Source organism: Rana temporaria, chromosome 5 (genome assembly GCF_905171775.1).
Source record: "Rana temporaria chromosome 5, aRanTem1.1, whole genome shotgun sequence".
NCBI lineage: Eukaryota > Metazoa > Chordata > Amphibia > Anura > Ranidae > Rana > Rana temporaria.
This window is the reverse complement of record NC_053493.1, coordinates 134,211,821-134,235,253: the sequence shown is the minus strand read 5'-3', so window position 1 is coordinate 134,235,253 and position 23,433 is coordinate 134,211,821. Positions and strand designations below refer to the sequence as shown.

The following is a 23,433-nucleotide window of genomic DNA, read 5'->3' as shown; positions in this document are numbered from 1 at the left end:
TCTCTATGTTGCAGATAGAAAAAGGAGCTGTGTTGGTGGGCGTCCTGACTCTCCTGTAGTCCAAGGGAGGGGGCGAGCACGACGCTCCACACCAGGGAGAAAGCCTTTCATTACTGTGTGTAGTTACAGACAGAACAGGAAGTGAGGATTTCTCAGAAGAAATAAGGACATTTAAAATCAAAATGGAAGGAAGAGGTAAGTGAAGGAGGACTGCACTAAGGTAAAGGAAGATATTTAGGGGGGGAAAAAAATTACCTTTACAACTCCTTTAAGAACAAACTTACAATATGTAACACATTCTGTGAGTGGAAGAGGGGAATCCTCTAATCATCTCCCCTCCCCAGTTCACAGAATGAGGTTGATTTAGACCCCTTTCACACTGAGGAGTTTTTCAGGCGGTACAGCGCTAAAAATATCGCTGCTATACCGCCTGAAAAACTCCTGCCCAGCAACCTCAATGTGAAAGCCCGAGGGATTTCACACTGAGGCGGTGTGCTGGCAGGAGAGAAAAAAATCTCCTGTCAGCAGCATCTTTGGAGCGGTATGTATACCGCTCCTTCACATTTAAAACAATCATAAACCGCGGCAATACCGCCCCCAAATGCGCCTATGCAGAGACACATTGCGGGCATTATTAACCCTTTATTGGCTGCTAGCGGGGGTTAATACCGTACCGCTAGCGGCCGAATCCCGTGGCAAATCCGGCGGTATATCGCTGCTATTTTTAGCGGCGCTATACCGCCACTGCGGCTCCCGCCCCAGTGTGAAGGGGCCTTACTAAAACTGGAGAGTCCTAAATCTAGTGCAGCTGTACATGGCAGCCAATTGGCTTCTTGCTTCAGGTGGTTCAATTTAAGCTTTGACCAAAAAAACAACCTGGAAGCTGATTGGTTCAATGCAGAGCTGTACCAGATTTTGCACACTCCAGTTTTTGTAAATCATCCCAGTGTGTTGCATTCTGTAAAAACAATACAAGTGTTTTTTTTATTTATTTAATGGTGCTGGAGGTGAGAAAGGAGGGAGGTCAAGAGACTTTACAGCCACTGATCTTAACCCATGCAGCGCCAGCAATTGACAGCTGCGTGGAGGATCTGACAACGGCGAACAGAGGATTTCCACAACAAGAAGCAGGATGTTGGGATACCCTTCATTAGAGGTGAGACTTTATGTAGGATCTCATTGGCAGAAGGATCCTGCACAGAAACGAGTGTGTACGCTGCAAGAATGTAACCTTTCCATGCATGCCAATGATCACTGCTGCTGCTCAGAGCTGACATTGTGCAATCCGTGTTACCGCACTGCTGGTTACACTCTGTTGATGTTTATAGTTGGGTCCTGAACGAGTCATTCATCTGGCACTTGCACAGAATGACCTCGGATGATTCTGAATGACTCGGTCAAGGCTGATTCATCATGGGTGATCAGTGTCTTCCCCCCATTGCCGGCAATTACATATTGTTCATATTGATCGGTGGCAAATAAGATCCATGTATACTTGTACAGCATAAAATGCAGCCCTTAGGCCCGGTTCACACTAGTGCGATATGGCATGTGATTCGCATATCGCATGCGATGTCTGTGCAATGCGATTTCAGCTGTGCAGATAGTAATGGATGATATCGCACCGCATTTGGACCAAACACGCACAGGACCCCCTTTTTTTTTTTTTTTTTTTTTTCTCCGCACCAGAATCTGATCGCATGGGTGTTCACACCTAGGCGTTCGATTCATGTCCGAACTGTCAGTTCGCAATGCGATATGCAAGCTGATTTGGGGGCGTCGTTAATGTTGTATGACGCTTCCCAGCAGTGTGAACTGCCATGCGAGTCGGGTGCAATGCGGGAACCCGCAGTGGATTTGCAGGGTTCTCGCATCTCACCAGTGTGAATACGAATACATGACCTTAAAGCGGAGTTCCACCCAAAAATGGAACTTCCGCTTATCCCACTCCTTACCCCCTTACATGCCAAGGAGGGGGGGAGTGGGGGCTTCAGGAGAAGGGGACTTCCTGTCCCACTTCCTCCTTCCGCCGAGGGGCTGCAAAGGCGATTAAGCTTAATTGCTTTTTGGCAGCCCCTCCCTGTAGGCGATCGCCTAGGACACGTGACAGGTCCTAGGCGATCGCCTGTCCAATCTAACAGCGCCGGGCCGCGCATGCGCAGTGCCGCTCGCGCATGCGCAGTGGGTGCCCGGCCGTGAAGCCGAAAGCTGTCACGGCCGGGTGCCCACAGTGACAATGAAGACGCCGGCCGGGGGGAGAGGAGCGGAGCCCTGGCCGGCGCGTCGCTGGAGCAGGTAAGTGTCTGTTTATTAAAAGCCAGCAGCTACACTTTGTGTAGCTGCTGACTTTTAATAAATATAAATATTGGCTGGAACTCCCCTTTTAGGCTGGGTTCACCCTGGTGCAATGCGGGAACCCTGCGAATCCACTGCGTGTTTCTGCATCGCATCCGACTCGCATGGCAGTTCACACTGCCATATGCCAACTGCTGGGGAGTGTCGTACAATGTTGACAGCACCCCCTTATCGGCTCGCAGATCGCACTGCGAACTGACGGCTTGGACATGAATCGGATCGCATAGGTGTAAACACCCATGCGATCCCATTCTGGTGCGCACCAAAAAAAAGGGTCCTGTAACAGAACAAAATATATTGGCTGATGAAACTGTTCACAAATACTTTTTTCAGCTCTCTGTTTTAATAACTATTTGACTAGCAGCCAAATAAATGCAAAGGGAAATCTATTTTATGGCACTTTTTTGTGGTGTTTTTCTTTTTTTCTGAATGTGCATTATGGTATCCTAGTTTTTCGCCTTAACTTGTCCTCTCAGTCATGTTTATAACTACTGTACAAGTGTACACCAGTCTAATCAAGCACGAGGTTCTGGAGTGCCACCATCAAAGTCCAAAAAAGGCCAGACCCCTGGAGGGGCTCAGTTTGTTGGGCTTGAACTCTATAAGAGATTAAAAGAGTTTTTGAAGAGTTACTTAACAAATCTACTAAAGGTGAGTGTTTTTATTTTAAAAGAGCAATTTGTCTTTTTTTTTTATTTTGTTTTCTGTGTATTTTGAAAGATCAGTTAAATGCAAGCCTGGTCGCTGCTTTAGTTTTACCTCATAATAGTTGTACCTTGCTCCTCTTATTTCATTTTTAGTCTACCAGACAGAGTCTGTCTGATTGACAACAATAGTTTCATTACAGTCTCTAATGATGTGAAACACCCACTGTGCTCCTGGTGACCAGAAACCATGTGATCTAGGCTCTGTGTCACATGAGGGAGCTCGGGAGCAGCGTGTTTTTTTTATTCATGGCAAGAACAAGGTACTATTTATTTACTCAAAATAATAATGTGATCTGCCTTACTAATTTGTGTAAATTTTAATTCAATATATCCACTTTATTTTCTTAGAATATGTGGCAGAAACATGAGTAAAATAGAAGAATGTATTTCTGTCCTAAATTATTGCTACACAACCTAGATATTCCAAGAACATGACCCTAGGATCTTTTGTATGATTAGGTTTATGTGCTCACTCTGCAGGATGGAGAAGATCTCATGGATGAAAGTGTACTAAAGTTTTACACACAACAGTGGGAAGACTATCGGTTTTCTAGTAAAGTACTGAATGGCATTTGTGCATATCTCAACCGCCATTGGGTTCGGCGTGAGTGTGATGAAGGGCGCAAAGGAATATATGAAATTTACTCGGTAGGCGGTTTTTATTCTTTATACATCCTTATTAATTCCTTATGTACAGGAAAACCATAATTGTTTAGGGCCAATATAATTTTTTATTTTTTTTACTTAAAGTGGATGTAAACCCCAATTTTTTTTTTTGATGTTGCAATGTAGAGAATAAGATTTCCTATAATCTGTGCCCAGTCTTGCCATACAGAGTTAATCCAGCTCTGAGCAATCCTCTTTTTATTGTTCAGGAAACTAAAACAGACTTCCAGATAAAAACCAAAGTCCTTGCTTGAGTGACAGGTTATTTACATATCTCGTGCACTGCTTGCAGACATACACAGCTTCTGTAAAAAGTGCTCAATTCACATCCCCCTCCCCTCTTCCCTCCAGCTCTATGTATATGCTGATGGCTGTTGCATTTTCTCATGGCACTGAACTGTGACTCACCCCATATTTTGAAAACAATTAATCAAAACACAGGGGAGGGGGATGTGAATTGTGCACTTTTTTTCAGAAGCAAGGACTTTGGTTTTTATCTGGAAGTCTGTTGTATTTCACTGAACAATAAAAGATGATTGCTTAGAGCTGGATTAACTCTGTGTGGTAAGATTGGGCACAGATGATAGGAAATCTTATACTTTACATTGTGACATCAAAAAATAAATAACATGTTTTTTGGTTTACATCCACTTTAACCAGTGATTTCACATATATTTACAGTGCATTAAAGTATTTTTATGTTTTATCGTCGTAGACCATTGACTTGTAATGGATTTATTTTGTGTGTGGTGTTTTTTTTATTTTTTTTTTTTATTTTACTTTGTTAAAATGGAACAACAAAGATGCACGTAAACCACTAAAAGGAGTCATTCCACTTTTGTGGGAAAAAAACCTAGCAAATAAAAAATTAACATGGCATATACAATTGCTATGCATGCCATATTGTAATTTAATCTTATTAAAAAGTACCTTTCTATATTACTGTATATACTCGTGTATAAGCTGAGTTTTTCAGCACCTTTTTTTTGTGCTGAAAATGCTCCCCTCGGCTTATGCTCCCCTCGGCTTATGCTCGAGTCATCTTTTTGCTCCTGATCTCCCGGACTTTGGGGCCTGGGTACCGGCCTGCCGTAGGTCCCCTGGACCCCAATCTTGGCACACATATAGCCCCACTCTTCCTCTACAAGTGTGCAAAGTTTGTTGGCCAGGGAGCAGTGATTCTTCAAAGTCTGGCACCCCTTCTATAGACAGACTCCCATGTTGAACGTAATTTTTCTGGTAAGTTTGGGGACCCGGTGCTGGCCGTAGGTTCTCTGGACCAAAAACTTGGCTCACATGTAGCCCCAGTTCTCCTCTACAAGTGTGCAAGGTTTTCCTGTCTGGGGGACCTACAGCCAGGGAGTACCGATTTTTTTTTTTTTTTTTTTTTTTTTTTTTTTACCAGGGAGTACCAATTTTTTTGTGGTAAAATTAGGTGCCTCGGCTTATATTCGGGTCAGCTTATACTCAAGTATATACGGTAATCTACAGTGATGTATTTTCTGTAAGATTCAATGCAAAATTAAATGCAATATAACATCCTGCATACCGTTGCACAGAACACCTCCAAAAATGTCATTCCCTGCTTGTGATTGGCTCACTGATTTTCACAGAAGTCTACGCTAATGCCACGTACACATGATCGGATTTTCGGACAAATGTTCGATGTGAGCTTTTGCACAGAAATTATGACCGTGGACATTTTTCTGTCAGAGTTTCCGACGGCAAAAATTTCAGAGCTGGTTCTCAAATTTTCTGAAGGCAAAATCATTGAACTTCATTTTTCTCGGCTTGTCGTAGTGTTGTACGTCACCGCGTTCTTGACATTCGGAATTTCCGACAACATTTGTGTGACCGTGTGTATGCAACAAAAGTTTGAGCCGGGGAAAAAAAATCCACTGTTTCGTTGTCGGAAATTCCGATCGGCATTGGATACAAGTTTTGATTTTAGGCATCCTCTGCAACACACATTTCTATTTTGGGGAGGTGGTCACTAGGCATGAATTAATAAAGGAATGCAGACACTGCAACTTTTGCACTGATTTCAACAGCTGATTATTAGTCGCTCCTATTCAGTATGCAAAAGATGTGTTCAAACAAACAGCTATTTCTTCAGCAGAAACAAGTAGAAATCTGCACTGTACATTGATCACCCAGAGGGGATCGTTTTTGTTTTGTTTGTTTTTTCTCATCAAAAGTGGAGTTACTCTTTAAGTCCCCAGACCTTTTTTCTCCCTAAATCCCAGAGCATGTTCTTCATTTTGGCGATGTCCCAGTTCCGCACAATTTTCCTTTTTTTTTCGTTTTTAGTCTCTGTGTTGTATTATACGTGTTTTTTTCAGGACAGAAGATGGCTTTTTTTTGGTAGCAAATTTGAATACATATGCTTTCTTTTAATCCTACATCACAGGCACTTCATATTCCGGTCTTCTTGGGTTATACTGCCACCTTCTGCTGAATGTACACTGGTCAAAAAGGGACAGGATATCCCACCCCCAGCTTCGCTAAGTCTCAGTTTTTACCTGGTGTCTGTAGGTGATGGGTGTGCCTACAGTTTTTTCTCTCTGAATTTTTTGTTTTTTATTTTTTCTGTGGGTTTTAGAACCCTATATTATGGACTGGTCACCTATGGCCCCTTTTGGCCTCAGGGTCATACCTGGATAAATGCAAGAGCAGGGACAAGTCTGTACTGTTGCTGGTTGAAGCTGGATCCTGTGGGCAACACGGTTCCAGGGCAACTCCTGCAATACTCGGCAAAGTCACAAATGTACGCAATGCAGCAGCACCTGTGCTTTATAAGAATAGGTACATTTGTTAGGGTGACTAGCAACTTGGGTATCTGGCCATGACAAGCACAGCTGGATGGACACCCCAGTATTGGGTTTACAGGCCCACTGAACCTCTGCAGGCTATGCTATTATGCAAGTAGGAGGGCCATGGGGTGAGCTCCCAAATCTATCAGCTAGGAAGAAGCCCCTGTGCAGTTCACCTCATATTGCCTCCAGTAAGGTTCAAATGTCCTTATCTAATATTTCCATTTTAGGAGTTCTTGCTCTTTGGAATGCTTGGCCCTACAAGCATTTGTATCCTTTGGTGGCGGAATGAGGTATTGGTAGAAGCGCCTTAGGAATAGGAGGAAGCTGTTGTGATTGAAAAATCCTCTGTAGATGAGACCTCCTCAAGTGGAATCTTGAGGTCCAGGGATGTTTTAGACACAAAGACCACTGTGGACTTTCTGACAGACTTGATGTGAACTAGCTTAAAGTTGCCCCTTCTGGAGTCCTTTTCTCCACAAGTCGTTGCTTCTGAGTCCTAGCGGCTGCCTAAACATTCCAAATCTATCCAGTCCGGTGCTGGAAAATCCTTTCATCCCATAATGTAGCACGTATACCGACGATGGACATCAACCTGGCTAGTGAGGAGTCCTGGGGATAGACAGTCAGGTCCAAGCTAACACTGTCCAGGCTGTGGAATGCATCAAATGCCATGAAGATCTTCAAGAAGCAGAGATCATGTGGAACTACATGTTCTGGTTTAGATGGACTTCCTAAACTGCCAGCAGCTGAATCATAGTCCCTCCACCCTCCAACTTTCTTTAGTGGGGGATACCAAAAATAGATATCGTCTTCAGACTAAATGACAAACTGAAATTTTTTTTGTCCAATGATCCTTCGGTCTTCAGAGAAGAGAGAAGCCTGATGTGTGTCCCCCCCCCCCTCCCCAGCTTCTGCCTCGAAGAAATGAGGGAAGGCATTCCAGTCATTCTCTTTGACCGAATTGGCCCTGGAGGGCGTGGTGCTTGGACAGAGCCAGATTTCTAGCGGACTCTGTGGACCTACCCAGCTGTTCAGATCTTCTCTCCAGGTCCTGTGTTTTTCCTACTTCACGATCCCTGGCTTTAATGGCTTGGCTGTTAAAGCCCATATCTTGCGAATTTCAATGATGCTCACTTTGCTGAAGGCCAGAAAGCCCTCCGTTTTTTTTTTTTCTTTATTATCACACATAGAAGAATTTTTTTACTTGTTGCGAGAAGGGAAAGCTTCATCCCAGCTAGCATGGTTGTTCCACTACCTTAATTTAGGGCTGGACAAGTCCTTAGCCCTGAGGACTGAGATGTCAGGTTTTATGCCTTGGCAGTGCTCATTCAGAGACTAATGGTTTCCCACTTTTCAGTCAGAGCCCCAGTGTGCTCCCCTCTAACTCCATGGGACCTCAGGCTGGTGGTGTTGGTCCTTCAGAGGCTATCGTTTAAACCCATTAGAATGTTTCTCTCATTTTCCTGTCATGCAAGATTGTCTGTCTTTCTTATGTCACCTCAGTTGAGAGGGTATCTGAGCCTGTGCCATTTTTTTTTAGAAGGGGCCTTTTCCTATGCCTCACAAGGACAAGGTTGCGTAGGACCACGTAATTCCTTCCAGCTTAAGGTGGTCTAAATTCTCGTACACACGATCGGATTTTCTGACAGGAATTGTGGGATGACAGCCTGTTGGCGGAAAATCTGACTGTACGCTCCATCTGACAATTGTCGGATTTTCTGTGGACAAATGTTGCATGGCAGGCTTTAAAATGTTCTACGAACAACGGACTGTTGTCAGATTTTTCGATCGTGTGTACAAAAGTCCAAAGTACAAACTCGGAAGCAATGCTCACCAAACGCCACATTTAGCAGAAGGTGCCCAAAGGGTGGCGCTAAAGAGCTGAAAAAACACTCAGTATGTCGCTACATTCTTGTTTGTGGGCCGACAATTGTGTGCCGTTTGTATGCAAGACAAGTTCCTGGCCAACACCCTTCGGACAAAGTCTGACGCTTTGTCTGCGGAAAATCCAATCGTATGTACGAGGCTTTAGCGGTTCATTTGATCTAGAAAATTGTGTTGTCTTCCTTATTTCTACCTCCAAAACATCCTAAGGAGATTACACTTTGCTGCTTGGCACTGGTTAAAGCTGTTAGCCAGCCCCCTGCTCTTGTGTAAAAGAGATCCAGGCAGTTTTAGAGCTGTCCAATTACTTTACTGTCCTGTGTAGTGCTGTCCCCCTGGTCCCGGCCCCCCCCCCCCCCCTTCCCATCATGGTTCTTGGGCTCTCCCACTCCTCCAAACGGCACAGGAGCAAAATAAACTGTCGGGATGGGGGGCAGGAATGCGTAACTGGTTCTTCGTGATTAATAAACCGAGAGGTGCTTGGTGCTATCCAATACCTATCAAATCATTGATTTGGCTCTATAGAACAACATAATGTTCTTGTGCATAATGTAATGTTGCCCTGATGGGGGGGAATTTATGCATTCCCCTTTTTTAGATTTTTTTTTTTTTTTTTTTATATCCCCCCCCCCCATATGAGAAAACGTTCCTGCACGTTTTAATAAATGGAATCTAACTTGTCTTGTTTGGTAGTCTTATTGCTGTTCGTTGTGTTATTCTTGGCAATAGTCACCTAGTGATCATTGATTTCTCTTCTTTCCAGCTTGCCTTAGTTACTTGGAGGGATTGCCTTTTCCGGCCTTTGAACAAACAGGTAAGAGCTGCAAGCCTCATCGATTCTTTTTCTCTCCCTTTTGAGAACAGATGACATGTTTGACCTTCTAAGAACAAACCTATGTATATGCTTTTAAATTGGGGCTTTGAGAATAAATTTCGATATCTGCAAATGAAAACAAAGACGCCTGTTACACTACATCTGTATTCTTACAGAAGCAAATCAAATACTCGCTCTGAAATACTACTGTCTTAGTTAATATTCCAATCGCACACCTTTCTGGAAAAACGGCCAATAAGTGCAAAAATGGGTGCTGAAGCGATCACCAGCTGGGAACTGGAACAACAAATCATACGAACATATTCACCAGCACACCACGGATCGTACAAAACGTCCAAAAGTTTAATGCAGTGAAAACATCACAAGGATTGCAACGTTTCGAGGCCACGCAGGACCTCTTCTTCAGGCAAGGACCTCTTCTGCCTGAAGAAGAGGTCCTGCGTGGCCTCGAAACGTTTGCAATCCTTGTGATGTTTTCACTGCATTAAACTTTTGGACAATTTGTACGATCCACGGTGTGCTGGCGAATATGTTTGTCTGAAATACTACTGGGCTGGGGGTAAAATGCTTTTGGATAAAGAAGCCAGCATAATAAGTAGGGTTGCATCTGGGATACCTTGAACACTTTTTGTGCTGTAAAAGTGTTTTCACTGAGAAGAATCTATCTGATGTGCCCAAGATAGGCCTGTATGTGTTTGCGATGACTGTCACTCGTTTTTAATTTCTTCATGGACTGGACTTTTAGTAGTCATTTTAAACGGTACATTGGCAAAAAATGTCTAAAAAAAGATGGCGCTAGATGATGGATATGCCCTTTTTTTGAATTGGATTTTCCAAGTAAACCCTTTATAACTCTTCTAGCAAAGCATAGCATTCCCTCCTTAAAGTGGAGGTTCCCCTAAAAATAAACTTTTAAGATTAGATTGATGCTCATTTTGTCTAGGGGAATCGGCTAGTTTTTAAAAAACGAAGCAGTACTTACGTTTTAGAGAGCGATCTTCTCCACCGCTTCCGGGGATGGTCTTTGGGTCTGGGCGTTCCTTCTTGATAGGCTTCCGACGGTCGCATCTATCGCGTCACGAGTAGCCGAAAGAAGCCGAAGGTCGGTGCGGCTCTATATGGCGCCTGCGCACCGACGTTCGGCTACTTTCGGAAAATCGTGACGCGATAGATGCGACAGCCGGAAGCCTGTCAATCAAGAAGGAACGCCTAGACCCGAAGACCATACCCGGAAGCGGCGGAGAAGATCGCTCTCTAAAACGGTAAGTACTGCTTCGTTTTTAAAAAAACTACCCGATTCCCCTAGACAAAATGAGCATCAATCTAATCTTAAAAGTTTATTTTTAGAGAAACCTCCACTCTAAAATGAAAGGTGTCCATCTGTCGCAAATCTAAATTTGCGGGCATTATTCCTTATTTAAGGGTAATGGAGAGCCTTGCAAATGTCTCCTTTTTGTTGCTCTATGAACAGCTAGCTGTACATCAAGAAACGCTGGATTATAGTGCGTAAACGGCCTAATATTATTGATCCATTTATTCCAAATTTCATAAAGCTGTTTTTCAGTCTTGTTGGCCATTAACAGTGCAGTACAGGGAAACAATGGCTTGTTTGGCATAGAGCTTAGGGAGCAACAAAAAAGTATAACTTGGCAGGTTATGGTGAAGTTGGCCAATTTTTGTCCAGCTTGGACCCCACAGTCTTTCATCTCACTTTTTATGGTTCTTTTAATGGCTTCGGCAATTTGTTAGCAGTAAAAGAGTCTTTGCAGGCTGGAGGAGGGCATGATCAAGCTCATATATTTTGCATGTTCTCACATACCTTTTTGGATATACATATCGCGCACTTTGCACTAAAGAGGCAACCTCTACTCCTCCATTATGTCATAAGCCCATAGCTACTGTTTTCTTAGAAAATGAATGTGAATGGAAATCTGCATGTCTTTTCTAATTCTTTATTACTCCCAGTTGCTGCTTGGTGCCCTATTGATTGTATTTGCTATACTCCAGGTATACAGCTAAAACGCAGCTAATAAAACTCGTATTCACTCACTGGCCACTTTTTTATTCGGTACACCTGTTCAAGTGCTTGCTAACACAAATTGCTAATCGGCCAATCACATGGCAGCAACTCGGTGCATTTAGGCATCTAGATGTGGTGAAGGCGACATGCTGAAGTTAAAACCGAGCATCAGAATGGGTAAGAAAGAGAGGATTTAAAGGGGTTGTAAAGGTACAATTTTTTCCCCCTAACTAGCTTCCTTTACCCTAGTGCAGTCCTCCTTCACTTACCTCATCCTTCAATTTTTGCTTTTAAATGTCCTTATTTCTTCTGAGAAATCCTCACTTCCTGTTCTTCTGTCTGTAACTCCACACAGTAATGCAAGGCTTTCTCCCTGGTGTGGAGTGTCGTGCTCGCCCCCTCCCTTGGACTACAGGAGAGTCAGGACGCCCACTAACACACAGCTCCTTTCTCTATCTGCAATGTAGAGCGCGTTCTGACTCTCCTGTAGTCCAAGGGAGGGGCTGAGCACGACACTCCACACCAGGGAGAAAGCCTTGCATTACTGTGTGGAGTTTACAGACAGAAGAACAGGAAGTGAGGATTTCTCAGAAGAAATAAGGACATTTAAAAGCAAAATGGAAGGATGAGGTAAGTGAAGGAGGACTGTACTAAGGTAAAGGAAGATATTTAGGAAAAAAAATTGTACCTTTACAACCCCTTTAAGTAACATTGAACGTTGCTTGGTTGTTGGTGCCAGATGGGCTGGTCTGAGTATCTTAAAAAAAACTGCTGATCCACTGGGATTTTTCACGCATTATCTATAGAGTTTACAGATAATGGTCCGAAAAAGAAAAAATCCAGTGAGCGGCGGCAATTTGGACGAAAATGTCTTGTTAAAGTCAAAGGAAAAAGGACCGACTGGTTCAAGATGATAGAAAGGCAGCAGTAACTCAAATAACCACTCATTACAACCAAGGTATGCAGAATACCATCTCTGAACGCACAACACACAGCACCTTGAAGCAGATGGGCTACAGCAGTAGAAGATTACTCCGGATGCTTCTCCTGTCTGCTAAAACAGGAGACTCGCATCATGGATGTGCAGCTGACAAATCTGCAGCGACTGCATGATCCTATCATGTCAATATGGACTAAAATCTCTGAGGAATATTTCCAGCACCTTGCTGAATCTATGCCACAAACAATTAAGGCAGTTCTGAAGGCAAAAGGGGGTCCAACCCGGTACTAGCAAGATGAACCTAATAATATTGAGTGTATTTATTAGGGTTGTCCCGATACCGATACTAGTATCGGTATCGGGACTGATACAGAGCATTTGTGCGAGTACTTGCCTGACCCGATACTTGGTCAGCGGGCGGAGGTTTTGAGCAGAGAGGCCAGGCAGAGTTATGCTGCCCTCCCCCTCCGTGTGTCCCCTTCCGTGATGCTGCTGTCTGCGCTCAGTGTCCCCCTTCGTGATCCTGCTGTCCTCACCAATGCCTGTGTCCTCCGTGCTGCTGCTCTCCCCTCGAGTGATGTGCTGTCGGCGCTCCATGCTGCGTGTCCTGTTTCCCCCCTCCTGCTGCTGTCCCCCTCTGCGCTCTGTTTCCCCTCCATGTCCTCCGCTACACCCTCTGTCCTCGTCAGGATGGAGAGCGGAGGTACCTGTTCTGAATGAACAGAGTCAGTGATCACTGACTCTGTCCATTCATATGACTGAAACATCGTAACCTGTGATTACGATGCTTCAGTTTATGAATGGAGAGGAGCCTCTGTCTCCTGTCCATTAATTTTAGCTGAGACTGCAGAGAAAGGGACTGGGGAATCTGTGTACTTGGTCCCTTCCTCTGTCTCAAAGGTGAGATGTCAGGGGTCTGTTAAGACCCCTGACATCTCACCAAGTCCCCCAGAGTGCTAAAAAAATAAAAACAAATTGCAATAAATATAAAATAAATGAATTGTAAAAAAATAATAAAAATAAAAAACACACTGACACCATCCACTCCCCCCCTAAAAAAAAGAAGAAAGCATCGTAAAAAAACATAACAAAAAATTGTAAAAAAAATAAAATACTGACATATGTGCCACTGTCACATGACATTAGAAAAAAAGTATCGGTATCGGCGAATACTTGGAAAAAAGTATCGGTACTTGTACTCGGTCCTAAAAAAGTGGTATCGGGACAACCCTAATATTTATATATGTGCTGTTTTACCTGGATTTGCATTTCTGTCCAGATTTAAAATTGACATCGCTCTCTCTTGGCTAAAATACAAGTTCTCCTTTTTTTCACTTTTTTTTTTAACCACTTAAGACCCGGACCAAAATGCATGTAAAAGACCAGGCCCCTTTTTGTAATTCGGCACTGCGTCGCTTTAACTAACAATTGCGCGGTCGTACGACGTGGCTCCCAAACAAAATTGACGTGAACCAACAACCTTAACCCTCCTCACCGCACTTGCCATCATGCGTGTTTGTTTAGTCCTGGATGAAATCCCTGCTCCTCTTTACTTTTTCTATCGGGCTTCCGGGACAGCTCATGGTGATTCCTGTTAGTCGGTGGTCACGTGTCGGTGCTGACTAATCAGGATTGCGCTGATCAATCCCGGAAGTAGGATAATAAAAACGAACGTAGCCACCTACTAGGAAGTGGGATCACAGCAGCAGAAATCAAAATAATTTGGAGGAGGCTGAGAGCACTAGATGGTACTTTTATGGGTCAGGAATACATCCTTCTTCTTTTTTTTTTTTGTCACTTTAATTACGAACACCTCCTCTCGATCGGTGTATAGCAAAGATTGTAGTAGCTGAGTTGGCAAAGCTGAATGTATTTTATAATTATATTGTTTGCTATGGCTTGTTAACAACATTCATAAGATTTATATCTTCTAATGCACGGACCACAATAGACAAAGTCCAACTCGGCACAGCATGGGGGGGGGGGGGGCTTCGGGAAGGCAAGCAGCCTGTGCTGAGTGCAGGAGCTAGCTGAGAATCCGAGGGCAGCCCGTTCATTCACAAGCTGCATCAGGAAAGTTCTCTGTGGAAGAGGTAGAGAAGGTTTTCCTGACATTTGCATGGAAAAAATGTCTGTTGGCAGGAATCCTCTGAAGAAGCCAAACTTGGCAAGAGTTTAAATGATTCAAGGTCAACAATCCATGCAGATATTGCCCTTGAATGAAGGAGAATTAACACGGCATAGTGGGAGATTATCCTTGATTGCTGTGCCACATACCATAGCCCTGGTTTTATGCTATAAGGAGAGAAGAGTGGAATGTGATCTTCCATACAGGATCCCTATAATAAAGTGTTGCTAGACTCGCTGTGGTCTCTGATTTGAGAGAGGAGAGTAGAACGTGATCTGCCACAAAAGATTCTTATATCAAAGCGCTGCTAGACCCGATGTGGCCTTTGATTAAGGTGAGCTGTTGGGGCACACTCCTCGTGGATTTCTGGATGGTGGAAGCAATAGTGAAGTGATCACAACTATAAAACATTTATGGCGATTTAGCACATCTCACTATCTGATTTGGTTCAATGCACATGAACTTTATCACCTGGGATGTTTCTTTTTATATATATATATATATTATTTTACTAAGCCCATGGACATTATTTATATGCATCAAGTTTATCATGTGGTATTTTTTTATTTATATATATATATATATATATATATATATATATATATATATATATATATATATATATATATTCTTTACATCTCAAAATGAATACATCTGATAATACATTATATACCTTCCTTTGTATTTTTGAGCATGGTGCATTTCTCATCCCGTTACTTTAATTAGTCCCATTTATTAAACACATATCTCACATCTACTCTTCATTGTCATTGGATTACAATCCATGTGTGTGTGTGTGTGTGTGTGTGTGTGTGTGTATATATAAACACACAGTAAAGTGCCCCTCTTTCTGTTAAGTATCCTTATCCTTTATTTCCCACAGCCTTACTCCCTTATGTGATTTTACTTCTTCATGTTCATTATTTTTATGAGTCATTCACAGCATTTTTTTTTTTGATTCGCTATTAAGTTGATTTGCACTTATTTGCTGTGTACACGCAACATTTATGAATGGCACTGTGCAGGCAGCGCCACATTTTTCTATACAACATTGTTCCACAATGAACCAAACCTATTTATGTGCCACATTTTAGAATCTAGAATCTGAAGTGACTGTGGGCAATATTTAAATATGAATAGTAGCAAGGGGGGAAATGGTAAAATGTAACAATGGAATTCCAGTCTAACACCAACTATGTGCTTAAGAGCCGGTTCACGCAGGGGCGACTCGTCAGGACTCAGCCGACCTGCCAAGTCGCCCTTCCTGCTACCTATCCATCTGTGTAAAAAAATATGTTTACAGGGGAGGCGGAAACAATGGCAACAGCGGAGATATGGGAGCTTTATAGGTGATGTCACAGCTCCCTACCATTGTCGAGTGCTCCCTTCTCTTCCCTGCAGCCACTGCTGACTGACACAAGGTTGCGGGACAAGGTTAGAGCAGACTAATAGGTAAGTATACACACAGGCTAGGTAGGAGAAGGGCGGGATCATGTTTGAAGGGTCACTAAAGGATTTTTTTTTTTTTTTTAAGCTAAATAGCTTCCTTTACCTTACTGCAGTCCTGGTTTCATGTCCTCATTGTTTTTTTTTTTTTTGCTCTGATGTTACTGTAATCCTTCTCTGTTCTGAACAGTCTGTTTCCTGATGAAAAAAGTCATGGGAGCTTTCTCTCTGTGGTCACCAATCAAGGAGGTGTGATTACTGTGTGTCTAAAACCCCTCAACACCAATCAGTTTAGTTTTTTACAAACCATCACTGCTCTGTATTGGCTCTTTGTCTCTGTTCATCACAGAAGCAGGAAACAACATGCAAAAACGAAACTGAAACTGTAGGTACATTATATGATTGATTTTGTATCTATTTTTAATCATTTTTAAAAGGAATAAGTTAACTATTATGTCTCTATACCCTGTAAACAGTCATTTCAGCAAAAGAAAAAAAAGATTTTCCTTTACAAATCCGTTAAACATAGTTGGTGTTAGACTGGAATTCCACTTTGAGTTTTAAAGAAACTGCTAGAGATTTATCTGGCCTTTGGCTTCAAGATTATGAGATGTGTGTAATACTGCAGGTGTCCCTTAGGAAGGTAGTTCAGTGCTAAAAACTGGCAAAGAGGAAGGTTGCTTCAGGCAGCATGGAGTCTAGAGTGACACTGACTGATGGCTACTGTTAGACTGGTCTTGTGATGCCGTATTTCTTTTTATTAATCAGTTCTGTAGTCAGAAATACAGTTGTGTTTAAAAGTTTGCATACCCTAGCAGAAATTGTTAAATTTTGGCATGGATATTGAAAATGTGACTGATCGTGCCTAAAAAACTGTCTTCTATTTATGGATAGTGATCACATGAAGCCATTTATTATCACATAGTTGTTTGGCTCCCTTTTAAATCGTAATAACAGAAATCACCCAAAAGTTTCACATGGCCTGAAATGTTTGTGCCAAGGCCAAACACATAGGTTAAAATGGAAATTCAAGCGTAATTTCCCATGTCTGTGGCTTTTTAAATTGCAATTTGTGTTCCTATAAATAGTCATTGAGTTTGTTAGCACTCATGTGAAAGCACTGAGCAGTCTAGATACTGAGCCCTTGGGGAGCAGAAAAAAACTGTCAAAAGACCTGCGTAACAAGGTAATGGAACTTTATAAAGATGAAAAAATATTTAAAAATATATCCAAAGCCTTGAATATTCCAGTCAGTACTGTTCATTCACTTTTTAAGAAGTGGAAAATTCAGGGATCGCTTGAAGCTAAGGTCAGGTAGACCCAAAATGATTGTAGTCACAACTGCCAGAAGGGGTCATTTCATTTGTTTACTTGTCATGTTTTGTTTTATAAATGTGCCATTCTGCTTGGACCTAAAGTTGAATATGAATCCCATAAGAAATAAATGTGTTTGCCTGCTTACTATATCTATCTATCCAATTCTCCATGGCTATGCAAACGTCTTCCTTTTTTTTTTTTTTTTACTGGTATATAAAATGAAAATTCATATGTGCTCTCTGTTTCCTTAGGTAACAAATGCAGTTCTCAAATTGATCGAAAAAGAGCGAAATGGAGAAACCATAAACACAAGGCTCATCAGTGGAGTTGTACAGTCTTATGGTAAGATCCCATAGACATGCTTACACTTAATACCAAAAGGACATGCATAGCTCACTAGATGGTGTGGTTTTACATACAACATTAGAAACTGCGGTCTCTTTTTGGCCTGTTTTTGATTTACTGTGAGTTTTTGTACATGCCACAAATGTTTTAATGAATGTTAATGTTGTATCATTATTTTTTTTATAGATAGTCCTGTTCTGTTTTTCCATTGAAGTGTATCTATGGGCAATTTTTTTTTTTTAAATCTGTAGCTTGGGATACTGGTAAAAGCCTTGTCAGTTTTTTTTTTTCTTTCACAATTGTAACTGGAACAGGAGGCAAGGAGAAATCTTTCAATCGGATATCTATTCTAGTGGCAAATTGGAGGGTACTTTTTCCTCACTTTGCGAGGATGCAAGTAAAGGGACATCTCCCTATTCAGACAAAATAAATTGCAATGGAAGTGAAAGATTCATTTTATAGTAGCTGTGCTTATGCTAGGCACATGTAGACCAGTTTTGTGTATCAAATCGGAGTTCCACCCGTGTTTTAGTTTATTAAAAGTCGCAGCTGCAAAAAGCACAGCTGCTGACTTTTATTAAACCGACACTTAACTGCCCACAGTCCAACAATGCGGCCGTGCTGCGCTCTCCTATTGGCCAGCTGATCCTGTGGGACCTGAGTTGTGTCCCAGAAGATTGCCTAGGGTGAGAGAAGGAGTCACCTAGACAGCCAAAAAAGGAAGGAGAAGTTGGGACAGGAAGTCCCAATAAAAAGGTACACTCCCCCTCCAAAACAAAATAGGAATGTCATGGGGCGAGTAGTGCTTAAAGCGAAAGTTCCACTTTTCGGTGGAACGCCGCTTTAACCACGTCCCAGTTCTGGCACTTTGCTCCTACATGTAAAAATCATCATTTGTTTTCTAGAAAATTACTCAGAATCCCCCAAACATGTTTTGTTTTTGTTTTTTTAGCAGAGACCCTAGGGAATAAACTGGTGGTCATTGCATTTTTGGAAATAAACAAACCAGTTTCATAGATTAAAACGGTAAAGTTAGCCCAATTTTTTTGTATAATGTGAAAGATGATTTAACGTAGAGTAAATAGATCCATAACCTGTCACGCTTTAAAATTGCGTACACTCGTGGAATGGCGCCAAACTTTGTTACTTAACCATGTCAGCCCCAGAAGATTTTATCCCCTTAACGACCAGAGCATTTTTTTTTGCAAAATGGCATAGAGCTTTCTTTTGGTGGTATTTGATCACCTCTGCGTGTTTTTTTTTTTTTTTTTTTGTGATATAAACAAAAAAAGACTGACAATTTTGAAAAAAAAAAGCAATATTTGTTTTACTTTTTTGCTATAACAAATATCCCCCAAAAATATATATATAAAAAAAAAAAATTCTTCCTAAGTTTAGGCCGATATGTATTCTTCGCAATTAGTGTATAATGATTGATTTGTGCAAAAATTATAGCGTCTACAAAATAGGGGATAGATTTATGGCATTTTTATTTATTTGTATTAGTAATGGCAGTGATTTTGATCAAGACTGCAACATTGCGGTGGATAGATCGGACACTTTGACACTATTTTGGGACCATTGACATTTATACAGCAATCGGTGCTAAAAATAACCACTGATTACTGAATGAATGTCACTGGCAGGGAAGGGGGTTAAACACGAAGGGGTGACCAGGGGTTAAATGTGTTCCCTCAGCGTGTTTTAACTCTAGGGGGGATGGGCTACCACTGACATAGTTAGTCAGGTTGAAAAAAAGACACAAGTCCATCCAGTTCAACCACAAAAAAATAAACAAAAAAAATAAACACAGTACAATCCCATACACCCAACTCCATACCCACAGTTGATCCAGAGGAAGGCAAAAAACCCCAGCAGAGCATGATCCAATTTACTACAGCAGGGGAAAAAATTCCTTCCTGATCCCCCGAGAGGCAATCAGATTTACTCCGGATCAACTTGACCTACAAATCTTAGTACTCAGTTATATTCTGTACATTTAGGAAAGTATCCAGGCCTTTCTTAAAGCAATCACTGAGCTGGCCAGAACCACCTCTGGAGGGAGTCTGTTCCACATTTTCACAGCTCTTACTGTGAAGAAACCTTTCCGTATTTGGAGATGAAATCTCTTTTCCTCTAGACGTAAAGAGTGCCCCCTTGTCCTCAGTGTTGATCGTAAAGTGAATAACTCAACACCAAGTTCACTATATGGACCCCTTATATATTTGTACATGTTGATCACATCCACCCTTAATCTCCTCTTCTCAAGAGTGAATAAATTCAGTTCCTCTAATCTTTCCTCATAGCTGAGTTCCTCCATGCCTCTTATTAGTTTGGTTGCCCTTCTCTGCACTTTCTCCAGTTCCCCGATATCCTTTTTTGAGAACTGGTGCCCAAAACTAAACTGCGTATTCCGGATGAGGTCTCGCTGTTCCTGATGACAGGCAACAGAAGATCCCATGTAACTAGGCAGGACAGGGAAATGCCTTGTTTACATGGACATTTCCCCATTCTGCCTCTCCTTGCCAAGATCGTGGATCGTAAAAAAATGTAAAGCTGATCAAATACCACCAAACGAAGGCTCTATTTGTGGGGTAAAAAAATTACATTTTATTTGGGTACAGTGTCACACAACTACGCAATTGTCAGTTAAAGTAATGCAATGATGTATCTCAAAAAATCGCCAGGTCGTGAAGGGGGGTATATCTTCCAGAGGTCAAGTGGTTAAATAAATATTTCTCCAAAGGACTAATGGGTATCTTGTGTCCCCAAACGCCACCACCCCCCCCCCCCCCCCTCCGTAATAGCCATTAAGATTCATATTTTATTTTACCCAATGAATAAAGTATAAGGCCTAAATTTTTTTTTTTTTTTAACACCGTTTATATAAAGTGCATACTGTTCTGCCATAGTAATAATTGGCTGCAGTGATTAAGTCTGTTAGTTTGCTTGTCGTTGCAGGATGATGGCTGTTAAATGTTTCTAGAGATTTCTGTATTAAAGAAATACTTTATTGGTTTAGGCAAGCACATGATTGTTTACAATCCATTTCTCTTTGAATAGTTTGTATTGACCTGGGTACATATCTTGGCAAAAAATGTCCTGTTGCTGATAAAAATATAAACTTGTCACCAGTCATTCTCCGGGCCTATACACTGAAATAAAAGGCCCTGTGGTAATTGAAAGTAAACACACCCTATTCAGATTGAATAAGCATTGGGGAAAATGGGATTTGACATGTGTGTCCTATTTCCAGTCATTGGAGAATGGGAATATTGGGCCTGAGAATTCCTAACACAATGCTCTCTTGATACCATAGCCTGACAGTATTCTTTTCTCTTTGCAGTCGAGCTGGGCTTGAATGAAGATGATGCATTTGCCAAAGGCCCCACGTTGACCGTGTACAAAGAATCTTTTGAATCTCAGTTTTTGGCTGACACAGAGCGGTTCTACACAAGAGAGAGCACAGAGTTTTTACAGCAGAACCCCGTCACAGAATACATGAAGAAGGTGAGCTCAGTTCATGGCAATGTGGCCTTGTCTGTTTTCTTTTAAGTTTAAATCTTAAGCAAAATCATCGAAATACTGCATACTGCTGTGAAGGAAAAACTGGATTTTCCTTTTCAGTACAGTCGCTGGTTAAAGTGATCGTAAAGTCTCGTGTTTTTTTTAAGAAAAATTATTTCTTGGATCCCTCTTCGCTGGTCCTAGCCCTTCTCTCTTGTTGAGTGCCCTCACAGCAAGCAGCTTGCTATGGGGGCACCCGAGCCGAGCTGCAGCTCCGTGTGTCATTTAGACACAGAGGTGCTTTTTGGCCCTGTCTCCTGATTGGCTAACTGACTTTGGCAGCCACGGGAGCCAATGGTGCTGCTGCTGTGTCTTTCAATTCAGGAGGGAGAGTCCTGGAAGCCAAAAGGGGGTCCAACCTGGTACTGGCAAGGTGTACCTAATAAAGTGGCCAGTAAGTGGAGATTTTTTATATATAGTTGTATTCAAATTTTTAATATTTTTTTTTTGAAGCACCTTTTTACGGTAAAAAGAAAGCTAAAGAAAATAGCATCCCATTAAATTTTTGTATGTTTTTACACTGGTCCGTTGCGCTTCTGTTGCAGTGTAACGCACTTCCCCATTGAAATGCATTGAAAACGTGGTAAAATTGCATCAAATGTGCACACGTGTTGCCTTCTTGATGAAGTTTGAGTCACATGACCTATACAAATTGCAGAAATTGTGCGCTTTTTTGATATATATATATAGTGCATCCCTAGTCCACAGGCTTACAGGAACTCTCTTGGGGCCTATATCGGTAGGCTTTGTGCTTGTATCGAAGAAAAAAAAGGATCTTTCTTTTAGCTGCATTCTGCTTACATTTATGATTGATTTGAGACATTTCTGAGATCATTTGCATTTCATTGACAAGTGCGTTTGATCCGCAGTTGACCTTCTGACCTTTTTTGATCTCCTAAGCTGCATTAAGCTGTTTTTTTTTTTTTTTTTTTTTTTGCATGTATGGGGAGGGATGCATTTCTGACAAGAACTAAAGGCAATTGAATCAGTCTGTTTGAAGAATATTAGCATGGTCATGGTTAGTAATTCAGCATTCAGGACCAGGTTGACAGTGGGATGGAGAATATTTCTTTATAATTGGGTTATGATTCAGCATTTCATGTGTCCATAACGTTTTAGGGATGGATGGTGATATTTAAAAACAGGGAAGAAACTTTTCATAATTTTTGGAATATAACATTGCAGAAAACCTAAAGTGGTGCATTTTTAGGATGCAATATCATCCTTTTATAGAACAGAACAATGGCTACATAGATGATTTGAGAGGAGTTCTGCTTCCTTCTACCTCAGCATATAACCGTTGTCAAGTGATTCTCGGCCTACAGATTTTATTTACCATTAGTTAGGAACAGCCTAAAGCCTGGTACACACACAGTTTTTTTGTTTTGTTTAACCCAGCTGGTCAGAGCCACTGTACTAAAGGTCTGACGTTGGTACATCGGTTTTCCCCGCTGAGCTGTTTTGTTCTGACAGGGGGACGGCCACCCCCCTCTAGAACACTCCAGTCTGTGCTCTCTGCCATTGGGGGAGAGCGCTGATTGGGAGGCGGTTGGCTGCTGGTTTTCAGACCGGCTGATATATACACAGGCCTGAATGTCAATAAAAACCAGCCGACAACCGTGCCTCTCAAAAGAAAATAAACACATGTTTAGCACCCAGAGAATGCTGTATTGGTCCCTGTCTTAGGTTTCCACATTGAAATCAGGCGTGTGGCTGCATTCAGGATACTTGCAGTTTGGGGAATGCAAACAATGCAGGCTCTGTCACAGACAACCTAGAGGTTTCTACATAAGGATTGCTTTAAGATGAACAATTAGGTTATTGGTCATCAAGAATATGGCTTACCATTGAGTGATTTGTTATGTAGCAGTCATTCTTGTATAATATAGTTTTATTTGCTCCTTTTTTTTTTTTAGGCTGAAGCTCGGCTTTTAGAAGAGCAGCGACGAGTACAGGTATATCTTCATGAGAGCACTCAGGATGAGCTAGCAAGGAAATGTGAACAGGTCCTCATAGAAAAACACCTGGAGATCTTCCATACAGAGTTCCAGAATTTACTTGATGCAGACAAGAATGAAGGTGACTTGGTAGCTCTTGGTTCAGTGTCAAATATTGGGATTTATTAATTGTAGAAATATTAAGAAATCCTTTTCTTTCTCAAGTTAGGTCTCATGCACACAGGCTTCTGAATTTATGCTCAAAATAGGCTGGATTTTTTTCTGCCAATATTTGGGTGAATAAAATGCTTCATGTGCCAATGGCATTGAGTGTAACTGCATTCTACTAGCCAGAATATGAAAATATTTTGCGCTTTGAAAAACAATTGCCCACATCTTATGCACACCTTAATTACTCTCAGAATGCAGCTTTGGTGCATTTTTATTAAATGTTGCTTTTTTCAATACAA

General features: G+C 41.7%; 1 protein-coding gene across 3 annotated transcripts in view; it reads left to right on the top strand.

Moving 5' to 3' along the window:
* Positions 1-23,433, top strand: part of CUL1 (cullin 1) — a 145,562-nt gene that overhangs the window by 71,014 nt on the left and 51,115 nt on the right. For 2 of the 3 annotated variants that reach the window (XM_040353154.1, XM_040353153.1), the window contains exons 3-8: positions 2,832-3,006; positions 3,522-3,710; positions 9,192-9,242; positions 17,366-17,456; positions 20,806-20,969; positions 22,943-23,105. In XM_040353154.1, the coding sequence (XP_040209088.1) occupies positions 2,832-3,006; positions 3,522-3,710; positions 9,192-9,242; positions 17,366-17,456; positions 20,806-20,969; positions 22,943-23,105 (833 nt within the window). The remainder of the gene's footprint in view (positions 1-2,831; positions 3,007-3,521; positions 3,711-9,191; positions 9,243-17,365; positions 17,457-20,805; positions 20,970-22,942; positions 23,106-23,433) is intronic. The other variant, XM_040353155.1, reaches the window with a different exon arrangement.